The sequence below is a fragment of the Equus caballus genome, chromosome 7 (genome assembly GCF_041296265.1).
Source record: "Equus caballus isolate H_3958 breed thoroughbred chromosome 7, TB-T2T, whole genome shotgun sequence".
Lineage (NCBI taxonomy): Eukaryota > Metazoa > Chordata > Mammalia > Perissodactyla > Equidae > Equus > Equus caballus.
In genome coordinates this window covers 54243576-54259600 of record NC_091690.1, presented here as the reverse complement: position 1 = coordinate 54259600, position 16025 = coordinate 54243576, and the positions used below count along the sequence as shown (strand labels likewise).

Genomic DNA, 16025 nt, shown 5'->3' with positions numbered 1-16025 from the left:
CTTCATGTCCATGATGTAATCTCAATTGACCTAAGTTTCTCCATGGATAGATGGAGCAATGGTATCACCTAACTCATCCGTAATTTCACAAGTCATCAGATGATCCTGAGGCATGCTAAAGTTTGGGGATGATACTCTAGAAGAGACATTGGATAACTTCATTCTTGTCTTTCTTTTTGTTTTGAAAGCAAGGGTTATTTCTGAAGGAAATATCGCATCTTGTTCTTTGTTTCAGTTTAGCACTCGACACACAGATGGGAAATAGAGTTGGCAATCAATAAAAAGAAGAGCTGAAAAAGGAAGTGGAGGGAAGAGGAAGAGAAAGAGATGATGATGGAAGGAGAAATTAGCAGAAGGAAAGATTTGAATATTTTTTTAATTCAAACTGTACAGCATTTCTCTTCTTTATTTGAAGAACTGGTTCTCAAACTTTAGTACATGTCAAATGCACCTGGAAGGCTTATTAAAACTTAGATTGCTCATCCCACTCCTTACACCAGATTTTATTAACAGTAAGTCTGGAGTGGTACCACCATTATTCATTTACAACAAGTTCCCAATTGATGTTTCTGCTGCTTAGCCAGGGAGCATTCATTTTGTTTATTTATTTTATTCCATCTTTTCCAACAGATTCATCAACAACGTGTAACCTAGAAATACAGATGCCCCGGAATTCCTTTTCCTGGGGTTGATAGATGATCCAGAACTGCAGCCCTTCATCTTCAGCCTGTTCCTGTCCATGTATCTGGTCACTGTCTTAGGAAATCTGCTCGTTATTCTGGCTGTCAGCTGTGACTCCCACCTCCACACTCCCATGCATTTCTTTCTCTCTAATCTGTCTTTTACTGACATCTGTGTAAGTACAACCACAATCCAAAAGATGCTTGTGAACATAAAAACACAGAAACAAAGCATCACTTATGTGGGTTGCCTCACCCAGATTGGATTTGTCTTGGTTTCTTTGAGAATTTTCTCCTTGCAGTAATGGCTTATGACAGCTCTGTGGCCATTTGTGACCCACTGATGTACACGGTCATCATGAACCCCCAACTCCGTGGGCTGCTGATTCTACTCTCTCCGTTTCTTAGCATTGTGGATGCCTTGTTCCACAGTCTGGTGCTGTTGCACCTATCCTTCTTCATGGGCCTGGAAATTGCTCATTTCTTCTGTGAACTTGCTCAGTTCCTCAAGCTTGCCTGTTCTGATACACTCATCAATAACATCCTGATGTGTTCTATGGCTAGCCTATTTGAGGGCATGCCTCTCTTTGAGATCATTTTCTCTTACACTCAAATTGTCTTCTCCATTTTGAGAATTTTCACAGCAAGGGGAAAGCTTGAAGTGTTTTCTACCTGTGGGTCTCATCTTTCAGTTGTTTTTTGGCTCTATGGGACAGTTTTTAGAGTGTACGCTAGTTCTGCATTTACTGACAGTTCCAGGAAGACTGCAGTGGCTTCAGTGATGTACATTGAGGTTCCTCAAATGATGAATCCTGTTATCTACAGCCTGACAAACAGGAACATGAAAGACATCTTGAGGAAACTCATTGGAAACCGACCTTCTTTTTGTGAATATGACATCAAATTTGAACTGGGGTTTCTAGAATGAGTCAAAGTGACAGAAATCCTGGGTGGGTCAGGATATTTAATTCTTCCATCTGCAAGTTCTTCTCAAATGAGTAAATGACACAATGGCTAAGAGTATTTCATCTTTGCCTTTGAATCATGACTTTGTTGTTATTCTGGTTCTATGATGTTTAACCAGTGATTTCAATTCTCTAAATTGAATTTCTTTGGTCAGGTTCCTTAGAAGCAGAGACTGATGTAGGAGTTATAGTTTTAGTGGTGATTTTAAAGGATTTCAGTAGAATAAAAGTTGTAGGAGGTGTATAGGGCAGGGAAAAAATTGAAACAAGACTGTGGGAAAATCTAGAGATTAGCTTCCACCTGATCCCATGATAGAGCCATGTCAGTTGCATCCCAGAATTAGACTTACTGTGGGGACAGGGAGCTGACCCTTCATTTTCTAATTTAGTAATTAGTGTGACCAGTCACTGTTAAACCATATCCTTCTGAGGCAACATTAGCATCCACCATACTCAGTTTCATTATCTATAAAATTGGCATAATTAGATTATATCACTAGTATGAGAGGATTATGATACAACTGACTTCATCCATGAGAAAGTCTTCAGTTCTAATAAGAAGAAACTCCACATTTAGGATGACCAAATAGTAAAAGTTATCTTTTATTACGGGGACTTCAGACATAAGAAATGTACAGAAAGAGTAGGGATTCATTCAGTTTTCCATGAAGAGTCTTTGTCTTAGGACTGGTTCTTGTCAGGGTCACCAGGTTGTGGCAGCAAATGCAGGTGTTGTACTCAGACATCATGCCCAGAGATAGAAATCTGACTGCCTTTACCTGACTAAGTTGTTAATATATATTTCCATGCAATCAACGGCATCTCCATAGTGAGTTGAATGTTGGCCCTCAAAATATGTCCATACTCACATCTTCCTGACTTATCAGTATTAACTTATGAGAAGAGGATGATTGTGCTGATTTGGAAAAAGATATTTACAGGGGAGCTTATTCCATATTATCTGGGTGAGTCCCAAATGTAATCACATCTACACCTTTAAGATAGACAGAAGTGAAGAATATACAGAGAAAAGGAAGAGACACTGTAGCTATGTAGGCAGAAGTTGGATTGATTTAGCCAGTATTTGATCATTCTTGTCTTATAAGACTGTCATTATCTTAAAACTCTGATGCATCTCTCTATGACCGTGATATATATCTCTGTATAATTTACTAAGTAAGTTGGCTTCCTTTCCACCTTGCTAAAGTTTGAAATTAATGAATAAATTCTTTGTCTTGGTTGTTATTCCAATCATTGTTCTTCTGAGATTCAATCATGTTTTTGGGTTTAGAAGTTATTTATTTACTTTCAATGCTCTCTATTTTTATACTATATGTGGTAACATTAAAAAATAGTAACATTTGAAGTTTTAAAAATATTTTATTTGTATTTTCCCAGCTTTATTGAGACATAAAAGTATATTTTTAAAGTGTAAAATGTGATGGTTTTATATATGTATCCATTGTGAAATGATTAGCAAATCAAATTAATTAACACATCAATCACCTCACATAGTTTCTACTTATTTTAGTTAGAACCCTTAAGATATACCGTCTTCACAAATTTCAAGTATACAATAGGGTTTTAGTAAGTACATTCACCAGGCTGTACATTAGATCCTCAGAACTTGGTCATCTTGTAACTTAAAGTTTGTACCATTTGACCAATATCTCTCCGTTTACCCCAAGCCCTCAGCACGTATCGACCACCATTCTACTCACTGTTTCTATGAGTTTGACTTTTTCTTTCTTGTTAAATTCTGCATTTAAGTGATACTGTATAGTATTTGTTCTTTTCTGTTGGGCTTGTTTTATAGAATAATGTCCTCTGAGTTCATTTATGTTTTAACAAATAGTAGAATTTCCTTTTTTTGTGGCTAAATAATAGTGTGTTGTGTATGTGTGGCTAAATAATAGGTTTTTTTTCCTATATATATACCAAATTTTTTTTACCCATGCATCCATCAATGGACAATTAAGTTGTTTCTTTATCTTGGCTATTATGTACAATGCTGAAATGAACGTATGACAGCAGATATCACTTCAGAATACTTATATTGTTTCCTCTGCACATATACTCAAAAGTGAGATAGCAGGATCATATAGTAATTCTATTTTTATGTTTTTTCATTAAATTAAGGTATACTTTACACATAGCACTATATTAGTTTCAGGTGTACAGCACAATAATTCAATATTTGTATAGATTGGAAAATGATCACTATAAGTCAAGTTAACATCTGTCACCATACATAGTATATATAATTACAAACTTTCTCTTGTGATGAGAACTCTAAAATTTACACTCTTAGCAACTTTCAAATATTCAATGCAGTATTAACTATAGTCACCATGCTGTACATTATATCACCATGACATGTATTTCATATCTGGAAGTATGTAACTTTTGACTCCCTTCACCCATTTTGCCCACCCCCACTCCCCACCTATGACAACCACCAATCTGTTCTCTGTATGTATGAGGTCAGTTTTTTTTCTGTTTGTTTTAGACTCCACATATAAAGGAGATCATATGGTATTTGTCTTTCTCGATCTGACTTATTTTGCTTAACTTAATGCCCTCAAGGTCCATCCTGGTTGTCTCAAATTGCAGGATTTCCTTCTTTTTATGATTGAATAATATTCTCTCTATATTATTCCATATATATCTCTATCTATCTATCTATATCTATATCTATCTATCTATCTATCTATCTATCATCTATCTATCTATCTATACCATATTTTTTCAATTATTTTATTGAGGCCATAATGGTTTATAACATTGTGTAATTTCAGGTGTACATTATTATTCATCAGTTTCTGTATAGACTACTTCATGATCATCACCAATAGTCTAATTTATTTTTGGTGAGGAAGATTGTCCCTGAGCTAACATCTGTGCTACTCTTCCTCTGTTTATGTATATGGGATGCCACAACAGCTTGGCGTGGTGAGCGGTGTATAGGTCCCAGCCCAGGATCCAAGCCAGGAAACCCCAGGCCATGAAAGCAGAGCATGCAGACATAACCAATACACCACCGGGATGGCCAATCAATAGTCTAATTTTTATCCATCAACATGCATATATGCCCCTTTATTCCTTTCAACCATTCTCTAACCCCCTTCCCCTCTGGTAAGCACTAATCTGTTCCTTTTATCCATGTATTTATTTTCCACAAATCATGCAGAGCTTCTCTTTCTCTGTCAGGCTTATTTTGCTTAATATCATACTCTCAAGGACCATCCATGCTGTTGCAAAGGAGACAATTTCGTCCTTTTTATGTCTGAGTAGTATTCCGTTGCATACATATAATGCATCATTTTTATCCATTCATCAGCTGAAGGGCACTTGGATTGCTTCTATGTCATGGCTATTGTGAATAATGCTGCGATGAACATAAATATCTTTGAATTGTTGATTTTCATGTTCCTTGGATAAATATCCAGTAGTAGGATAGCTGGATCATATGGTTATTATTTTTAACTTTTGGCGAAATCTCCAAACTGTTTTCCATAGTGATTGCACTAGTTCACCTTCCCACCAGCAGTACATGAGGATTCTCTGGTCTCCATATCCTCTCCAACATTTGTTATTTTTTGTCTTATTAATTATAAACAGTCTGTCAGGTGATAGGTGATATCTCATTGTAGTTTAGATTCACATTTCCCTAGTAATTAGTGATGTGGAACATCTTTTCATGTGCCTATTGGGTATCTGTATATCTTCTTTGGAAAAATGTATGTTCATAGCCCCTGCCCATTTTGAGATCAGGTTATTTGTTTGTTGTTGAGTTGTATGAGTTCTCTATATATTTTAGAAATTAACCCCTCATCAGATATATTATTTGCAAATATTTTCTACCAGTTGGTGGGTTTTCCTCTCATTTTGTTCATAGTTTACTTTGCCTTTCAGAAGCTTTCTATTCTGATGTAATCCCATTTGTTAATTTTTTTTCTTTTTTTCCCCTTGCCAGAGTAGACATGGTATTCAGAAATATACTGCTAAAAGTGAGGTTAAAGTGCATATTGTATACATTTTATTCTAGGAGTTTTATAGTTTCAGGTCTTACATTCAAGTCCTTAACCCATTTTGAGTTAGTTTTTGTGTATGGTGCAAGATAATGGTCTGCTTTCATTCTTTTGCAAGTGGTTGTCCAGTTTTACCAACATGTCTATTGAAGAGACTTTCCTTTCTCTGTTGTATATTCTTGGCTCTTTTGTCAAAGATTAGCTGCTCATAGATGTGTGGTTTTATTTCTGGGATTTCAGTTCTGTTACACTGAGCTTTATGTCTGTTTTTGTGCCAGTATCATGCTGTTTTGATTACAATAGCTTTGTAGTATATTTTCAAGTCAGAGATTGTAGTGCCTCCAGCTTTATTCTTTTTTCTCAGGATTTAGTTGGCTATTCGGGGTCCATTTTGTCCCACATGAATTTTAGGATTCTTTGTTCTGTTTCTGTAAGAACGTCAGTGGGATTCTGATTAGGGTTGCATTGAATCTGCAGACTGTGTTAATGATATGGGCATTTTAACTATGTTTATTCTTCCAGTCAGTGAGCATGGAATATCTTTCCGTTTCTTCATATTTTCTTCAATTTCTTTCAATAATGTCTTGTTTTCAGTGTACTGGTCTTTAACATCTTTGGTTAAATTTAATCCTAGATATTTTATTCTTTTTGCTGCAATTTTAAATGAGATTGTATTCTTGACTTCTCTATCTGCTAGTTCGTTATTAGAGTATAAATGCAACTGATTTTTGTAAGTTGGTTTTGTACCCTGCAACTTTGCTGTAGTTTTTTATTATTTCTAGTAATTTTCTGATGGATGCTTTAGGGTTTTCTATATATAGAATCATGTTATCCACAACCAGTGGGAGTTTCTGTTATTCCTTTCCTATTTGAATAACTTTTATTTTTTTCTTGTCTGATTGCTTGGGACAAAACTTCCAGTACTATGTTGAATAGGAGTGGTGAGAGTGGGCATCCTTGTCTTGTTCTTGTTCTCAGAGTGATGGCTTTCAATATTTCACAATTAAGTCTGATCTTCACTGTGGATTTGTCACATATGGCCTTTATTATGCTGGTGTACTTTCCTTCTATACCCATTTTATTGAGAGTTTTTATCGTAAATGGATGTTGGATCTTGCCAAATGATTTCTCTGCATCTGAGATGATTATAGGATTTTTATTCTTCATTTTGTTAATGTGGTGTATCACATTGATTGATTTACATATTTTGAACTGTCCCTGTGTCCCTTGTATAAATTTCACTTCATCATGGTGTTTGACTCTTTTAATGTATTGTTGTATTTGGTTTGCAAAATTTTTTTGCATCTATGTTCATCAATCATATTGGCCTGTAATTTTCCTTCTTTGCATTGTCCTTGCCTGGTTTTGGTATCAGGGTAATGCTGGTCTCAGAGAATACACAAGGAAGCATTCTGACTTGTTCAACTTTTTGCAATAGTTTGAGAAAGTTAGGTGTATATCTTCTTTGAATGTTTAGTAGAATTCTCCTGAGAAACCATCTGGTTCTGAATATTTGTTTTTTGGCAGGTTTTTGATTATTGTTTTGATCTCTTTACTTGTGATTAGACTATTCATATTCTCTATTTCTTCTTGATTCATCTTTGAGAGGTTGTCTGTGTCTGAGAATTCAACAATTTCTTCTAGGTTGTTCAATGTTGGCATATGGTTTTTTATGATATTCTCTTATAGTCCTTTGTATTTCTGTGGTATCTGTTGTAATTTCTCTTCTTTCATTTCTAATTTTATTTATTTGATGCTTCTCTCTTTTTCTTCTTGTTGATTTTGGGTAGGGGATTGTCAATTTTGTTTTTCTTCTCAAAGAACTAGGTCTTAGTTTCATTGATCTCTTCTACTATTTTTTCATCTTTTATTTGATATTTTTCTTATTTGTTGAGGTGGGCCTGAACTGCTAGGAATTTCCCTCTTAGTACTGCTTTTGCTACATCCCATAAGAGCTGGTATGTTGTATTTTTATTTTCATTTGTCTCCAGATATTTTTTACTTTCTCCTTAGATTTCTCCATTGATCCAATGGTTGATCAGTAGCATATTGTTTAGTCTCCACATAGTTGTGACTTTCCCAGCTTCTTTCTTGTAGTTGATTTTAATTTCATATCATTATGGTTGGAAAAGTTGTTTGATATGTGTTCAATCTTCTTAAATTTGTTGAGGGTTGCCTCATTTCCTAACGTATTGTCTATCTTTGAGAATGTTCCATGAGCACCTGAGAAGAATGTGTATTCTGGTTTTCTTTGGGTGGAATGATCTATCTATCGATCGATCGATCGATCGATCTATCTATCTATCTATCTATCTATCATCTATCTATTAAGTTCATCTGATAAAGAGTTTCATTTAAATCCATTCTTTCCTTGTTGACATTCTGTCTATCCAGATCATCCACCTATCCATTGATGTAAATGGAGTGTTGAGGTCTCCTATTATTATTGTGTTACTTTTAATTTCTCTCTTTAGGTCTGTTAATATTTGCTTTATATATTTTGGGACTCCTGTTTTAGGTGGATATATATTCATAATGTTATGTCCTCTTGGTGAAAAGTCTCTTTTATCATTATATACTGCCCTTCTTTTTCTCTCATTGTCTTCTTTTTCTTCAAGTCTGTTTCATCTGTTATAACTATGGGAACACCTGATTTCTTCTTTATGCTGTTTGCTTGGAGCATCATCTTCCATCTCTTCACTCTCAGCCTATGCTTGTCTTTAGAGCTGAGATTTGTTTCCTGGAGGCAGCATATTTTTGGGTCTTCCTTTTTAATCTATCCAGCTACTCTGTGTCTTTTGATTCATTCCATTTATATTTAGAGTGATTATTGTTCTATGGGAGTAAATATTGCCATTTTGTCTCTTGCTTTCTGGTTGTTATATATTTCCATGGCTTCTCCGCTCTTGTGTTTCTGATTGCAACTTCAGTTTGGTAGTTTTCTGTGGTGGTTTTCTCAGTTCTATTTTGTTTATGAATTGTGACTCTGCTCTGATTTTTTTAGTGATTATTGTTATGTTTATATATGAGACATCTCATAGATGAGAGAGTCTATTTTCTGATAGCCTCGTAGCTCCTTAGCCTAAACAGGTTTCATCTCCTTCCTCTTCCCCTTCTGAATTGCTGCTGTCACAAATTATCCTATTTTGTGTTGTGAGTTTGTGACTTAAGTTGAAGTGTTTCTGATTATTTTTTATGCTTTCCTTCACTTAACCTTTTATGTTATAATTCAGTCTTGCTAATCTGTTCTGATAGAAAGCTACAGTTTTCTCATTTTGTCTGTCTAGTTATGCCCTCGTTCAAAGCTTTCCTTTTTTGTTTCAGTATGAGGGCTCTCTTTACCATATCTTGTGAGGGAGGTCTAGTGGCTATGAACTCCCTCAGCTTTTCTTTATCTGAGAAAGCTTTTATTTCTCCATCATAGTTGAAGGGTAGTTTCACTGGATAGACTTTTCTTGGCTGTAAGTTTTTTTCTTTCAGTATTTTGAATATATCATTCCATTATCTCCTCGCCTGTCATGTTTCTGCCAGGAAATCCACTGAAAGCCTGTTGGGAGTTCCTTTGTAGATTATTTTCTTTTTTTACCTTGAAGTCTTTTACATGTTTTCCCTGTTGACGTTTGCCACTTTTACTTTTATACGCCTTTGAGAAGGTTTTTTGAATTGACGTAACTATGGGTTCTGTTGACTTCATGTATTTGTAAGTCTAGTTCTTTCCCAAGGTTTGGGAAGTTCTCAGCTATAATTTCTTTGAACAAGCTCTCTGCTTGTGTCTCCCTGCCTTCTCCTTCTGGAATACTGACAATCTTATGTTGCTTTTGTTAATTGAGCCAGCTATTTCTTGAAGAATTGCTTCATTTTTAAAAAATCTTAGTTCTCTCTCTTCCTATACCTGAATCATTTCTCTATTTCTATACTCTAACTCACTAATTCTTTCCTCCATTACATGAGCTCAATTTTTTAAGGATTCTATTTATTTTTTGTCTCATTATATGCATTCTTCATATCCATAATTTCTGTTTATTTGGTATTTTTTATAGTTTCAATCTCTTTAGTTAAGTTTTCCTTCTTCTCATTAATTTTATCCCTGACTTCATTGAACTGTATTCTGAGTTTTCTTGTAGCTTATTGTGTTGCTTTATGACAGCTACATTGAATTCTCTGTCATTTAGATTGTAAATTTCTATGAATTCAGAGTTTGTTTCTGGAGATTTTCCATTTCCCTCTGCCCTGAATTTTTACTGCAGTTTTTAATGGTATTAGATGAACTAATCCTTTACTGGCACATTTGTGGTAGTATCAAGTGGCAGATTCCACCTGCGACCACTGTGTTTCTCATCCCACTCTATCCTCTGGAAGTTGTGTGGGTAAGCGGGGGTGTTCCCACAGTCTGGGATAGCATTCACACATGCACCAGGCTGCCTCCACCTCTGCTTACAGTTGAGCCAGCCACTGTGCTTGATGGGCAGGGCCTTTCTTGCAGTCTGAGCTGGGGCCATTTGTTGGGGCCGTGGTGGCATGGCAGGCACTCCTGAAGGCCAGAACATCATTCATGCACTCAAGTAGGACTGCCTCAAAGTCCTCTTATGGTTGTGCCATAGTGCATTCCCACTGGTTGGACATCGGTGGTACAGCAGGTACTCTCACGATCCACGAAAACATTCACACATGTGCAGGACTACCACTGCCTCCTCCTACTATCATGCTAAGGTGAATTCCAGCTAGTGGGGATGCAGCAGCATGGTGTGGACTCCCATGGGCTGGGATAGTATTCACCTGCATTCTGGGCCATCACTGCCTCCTCTTAGAGTAGCGCCAGCTGCTACAAGAGGACCTGCAATCTGGCTCACTCCTACCAGCGGGGAGTAGGGGAGCACTCCCCTATCAGCACTGCTACCCAGGGACCCAGTCCATCCACTTTCAGATGGATAGTTGCTTGGGTCTCTCAGGCATACTCTTGTGCTGTGTGGCTACCCTCCATTGGTCAGTGAATGTCCACTGAGTTGTAAATCAGAGGGGGAGAAACAAAGGGAACAGCTCACTCCACCATGTTTCTGATGTTACTCTCTATACTAGATTTTCTTTTTCCAATCATTTGTTGCAAGATACTTAGGTTCCCATGTCTTGGCTATTGTATATAATGTTGCAATAAACATTGGAGCACAAATATCTCTCCAAGATTTCATCTCCTTAGGTGTATTTCCAGAAGTGGGAATGCTGGATCATATGGTAGTTCTAGTTTTATGTTTTTTAAATAAATATGTAATATAAATATAAAAACTATAATATAGTTTTATATTTTTGAGGAAATTCATACTTTTTTTCCATAATGACTATACCATTTTACATTCCCATTAACCGTGTGTCAGGCTTCCATTTTCCCCACATCTTTGCCAACAGTTGTTATCTCTTGTCTTTTTGTTGAGGGCCATTCTAACAAATGCGAGGTGATATCCCTTTATAGTAATGCTATAGTGATTAGTGATGCTAACCATGCTTTCATGTACCTGTTGCCATTTGTATGTCTTCTTTATAAAAATGTCTATTCTGCTGCTCAGCCCAATTTTTAACTTCACTGCTTATGTGTTTCTTATTGAGTTTATGAGTTCTTTATATATTTTGGAGATTAACCTTTTATCAGATAAATGGTTTGCAATTATCCCAATCAATAGGTAGAAGTTTCAGTTTGTTGATGGCTTATTTTGCTGTGTGTAAGTTTTTAGTTTGATGTATACTCCCTCACTAATTTTTGTTACTCTTACTTGTCTTTTTGGTGTAATTTCTGCTAAGACCAATGTCAAGAAGTTTTTCCCCCGTTATTTTCTTCTAGGAGTTTCATGACTTCAGGTCTTATGTTTAAGTTGTTGATTCATTTCAAGTTAATTTTTGTGAGTGATGTCAGATAGTGTCCAATTTGATTCTTCTGCATGTGGTTATGCAATATTTCTGACACCATTTATTAAGAGACTATCCTTTTTGAGTACTCTTGGCTATTTTTTCCAAATATAAGCTGACTGTATACATGAAGGTTTATTTCTGGGCTCTTGATTCTGTTCCACTGGTCTATGTGTGATTTTATGCCAGTACCACACAGTTTTGATTACTATAGCTTTGTAATATAGTTTGAAATCAGGAAGTGTCATGCCTCCTTTGGTGGTGTCCAGAAACCATTTCAGGCTTTCTGAGGAGTTAGGTCAGATCACAGAGACAGGCTGCTTAGAGGTCAACCCTTGGGTAACAGTTGGGAAAGTATTCAGTCAAGACCCTTCCAGGAAGAATGTGGGAGCCTTGTTTTTGCATCCTCCTTCTCGTCTGAGCCTAGGGGAAGAGCCATAGTAACTGCTTGCCTATACATTTAAAAGTGGCCTTTTTGCTTTCTGTGGTACTAGAGGTCTCACAAATGCCAAGCCCTGTTGGCTCTCACAGCTACATGATTTTGAAGCCAGTCCCTCAGGTTTTCCATAAAAGTTGTGGCCCTACATGTGTGGCCCAAAGCCTTCACACCCCAAGGATAAGCTGAGAGCACTGGATTCTCACCAGGTTCTATTGTGCTGTACCAGAAGTGGTGTTTTGTGGTGTGACTGTATCTCAGCTTTTCCTACCTGTGGGGTGTGGGTAGTTTTTCAGTCTCCTGATAAGCAAGAGTCACTCAATCAGTTTCTGGATTTCTCTCACAGGGAATTGATTTTGTGTACCTGTATAGTCAATGTATTCCTGGAAGGTGGGCGGTTAGGAATATCGTCTGCTGCCATATTGCTTATGTCAGTGAGAATTCATTTACTAATTTTAAACTTTTTACAAAGTTAATATTAAGGCAAATTCACTTAATACACGGTTTTGGGAAACATAAAGGAGTGATAAAAAGATGCATTAGAATTCTACGAAAATGCTCGTTTTGTAGGACAAAATAATGAAATCGTGGACGTCAAAAACTGCCTGCATCAATGCAATATCTCTCTCCATGGTCACATTGCCTCATCTTTTTCTTTATATTTTCTCACTTCTATCTATTTTATAAGGATACATGTGATTATTCTTGCACCCTGGAGAATAACCAGGGTAAGTGCATTCTGTGCAGAGATCCTTTTTCCAAATAACTAACATTCATCCTTTTATCATATAAGTTAATCACAAATTAGAGGGATTAACACGTAGACATATTGTATTGAGGGCCACAATTGCACTCACTATAGACGTCCTCTGGTTGACTCCATCAAAAGATCTATTATCATCTGAACCAGGGAAGGATGGTTTTTTGTCTCTAGCCATCCTGATCAAGTTTGACACCTATATATGCTGCCGCCAACTTGTGAAATTGAGAACCATGCCTAGGACTAAGCTACCACATGGGGAAATGAATGAGCCAAACTCTCCTGTTCTTGTAGATGCTCTATCTCTGAGGTGCTTGTAATGACAGACAGCTCTCTTTATTGTTTGACTGTATTAGAGATAGGAATTTTTTCTGGTTATAACTGTATGCTTCCTTACTGATAATGTTAAAACATCTCATAGTTATCTGAAACCACGGAGATGATATAATTATGCCAAATTTATAGATAATAAAACTAAGAATAATGGATACTAGTGTTGAATCAAAGGGATATGGCTTACCAGTGACTGGTCTCAGCAGTTACTGAATTGCTGTATGAAAGGTAAGCTCCATGCCCTGCTGTAGGCTCAACTTTGGAATTAAATTGACATGTTGTTATCATGGGAACATGTGGAAGCCAGTTCTGTATATATGACAGTCATCCTTCCTGATTCCATTCTTTCTCTGCATTATCCATCTTCTAAGTTTTTCCTTCTTCTGAGAGTCATCAACAAAAATGTTACTAAAACTTTAACCACTGCCCCAGGTTATTTTTATGTGAAACCTGAGACAAGGGATTGAAGTAAGAATGAAAATCATCTGTCAAACAACACAGAACTACACAAAAGAAAAGTCAAGTTTCAATGTCAAGTTAAAATGTATTTGGCCATTATGTTATCTAGCCATTTTAGAATAATCTGGTGACAGAAGAATTAGACTCAAAAAAGATATAGTCTTCCATGTACCACAAAAAGACCTGAAGTGTGAAATGGTTGATGGGCTGGAGCCCAGCAGCTCCACTGACTTCTTTCATAGATGGGTACTTACTCTTTCAAATATTGAGAGTTCAAGAATGTATAAAGAAGTTGAAACATAATTATGTACACCTGAAATTTATATAATGTCAGATACCAATGTTGCCTCAATAAAACATTAAAAATAAAAAAAGAATGAAAGTGGACCCCCAACTTACACCTGTCACAAAAGTCAACTCAGAATGGATTTAAGACTTAAATGTAAAATCTGAAACTAAAACTCTTAGAAGAAAATGTAGGGGGTAAGTTCTCTGAGATTGGTTTTGGCAATGATATTTTTGGAATTGACATCAAAAACAAAGGCAGCAAAGAAAAATAAATGGGTAAGACTACCTCAAACTAAAAATATTTTGCGTAGGAAAGGAAACCATTAACAAAATGACCTTAATTTAACAAATTCCTTCTTTGCAGATTCATATTGGCTGATTGCCTCACCCTGAGAGACAAAGAGAATGGTACACTTTTCTCTCTACTTCTTTAAATTTTTTTTTGTATATGTAAGGTAAGCAACATGATGATTTGATATACGTACATAAGGAAATTTTTGCTAGAGTTACGTGAATTAACATCTCTATATCAGCACATAATTACATTTTTTTGTTGTAGTAAAAGCACCTGAAATCTAACTGATTAGTCTCTTGGCTATGATGAAACCCTTGTTTAATTCCTTCCCTGGTCTTATCCTCTTTCTGCCACTCACAGTTGTCCTAAGAACATTCCCCTCAAAATCACATAGAAAGAATCCCTTACTCAAGTTCTACTTCAGTGGAACATGACCAAATAATCAAGTGCAGGGAGTTCACATAAACTTTCAAAAATCTCAATGTTAGAGAAGACCAAAGTCAGTTTTCAAACCTCATTTGAATTATCCTTGTTATTTGGTATTTAACCATTACAGCTTAAGAACTTGGTGAAGGAAGAGTCAGACATTCAGATTCACCCAGGTTTTTTTGTAATGTGACTCATTCTCAAGGGCCAAGTCCAAGACAGACAATGCAATAGCAAAAATAGAAATGTTCCTCAGATTAGTTTCTTCAAGGCTTCATTCATGTCCCTGTTCCTCAGGCTATAGATAAAGGGGTTCAACATTGGAGGGACCACAGTGTACATCACTGAGGCTATTGCAGTCTTTTTGGAAGAGTGGGTAACTGCAGAACTAATGTACACACCAAAGGCTGTGCCATAGAATAAGGAAACAACCAAGAGATGAGATCCACAGGTAGAAAAGGCTTTATATTTTCCCCCAGTTGATGGTATTCTCAGAATGGAAGAGACAATTTGAGTGTAAGAAAAAACAATCCCAAGGAGAGGAACACCACCCAATATGCTAGTCACTAAATATACTAGGATGTTATTGATGAGAGTATCAGAACAGGCAATCTTGATGACCTGAGCAAGTTCACAGAAGAAATGAGGGATTTCCAGGTCTGTGCAGAAGGACAGTCGTAACACCATCAGACTGTGGAGGAGTGCATCTGCAATGCTAATGATCAGAGAGAGTAGAATAAGCAGGCCACAGAGGCGTGGGTTCATGAAGACTCTGTATGTCAGTGGATGGCAGATGGCCACATAACGGTCATAAGCCATTGCTGCAAGAAGAAAATTTTCCAAGCCTGCAAAAAATAGAACGAAGCCCACCTGAGTGAGACAGTCAGTGTAACTGATGGATTTGCTCTGTCTTTGGATGTTCACAAGAAGCTTGAGGACCGTGGTGGTGCTGAAACAGATGTCATTGAAGGAGAGTTGGGAGAGGAAGAAGTACATGGGTGTGTGGAGGTGGAAGTCATAGCAGATGGCCAGGATGATAAGCAGATTTCCAAGCAGAGTGATCAGGTATATGGTCAGGAAAAGTCCAAAGATAAAGGACTGCAGTTCTGGATCCTCGGAGAGACCCAGGAGGAGGAATTCTGCCACATTTGTTTGGTTTTCTGCTTCCATGTTGTTGATGAATCTGATGGGAAAATATAGGTGATAAAGCCCATAACAGATGTACAAGAACCCCTTATTTTAGAAATCCCTGGCACCTCTATTATGAATTGAAGTGAACATTATTCATCTTTCCCTTTCTCTTCTGCCCCTCTGTGTCTCTTCCTTCCTCAAACTCTATTGTTTCTGTCCTCTCTCCTACACTACCCAACTACCCAAATCTTATTTACTTGATTCCTACATAGTGCCAGCTAATAGAAACAAAATACAAAGCAACATATACCCTTTTCCTTGAGAAT

The 16025-nt window shown here is 36.8% G+C and overlaps 1 protein-coding gene and 1 pseudogene across 1 annotated transcript; one reads left to right on the top strand and one right to left on the bottom strand.

The window, feature by feature from the left end:
• On the top strand, positions 653 to 1596 carry OR7G71P (olfactory receptor family 7 subfamily G member 71, pseudogene; annotated as a pseudogene).
• On the bottom strand, positions 14821 to 15738 carry OR7G66 (olfactory receptor family 7 subfamily G member 66). Its single transcript, NM_001391174.1, is given in 1 exon segment — positions 14821 to 15738. A coding segment is annotated over 1 exon segment (918 nt).
• Between the last annotated feature and the right edge of the window lie 287 nt (positions 15739 to 16025).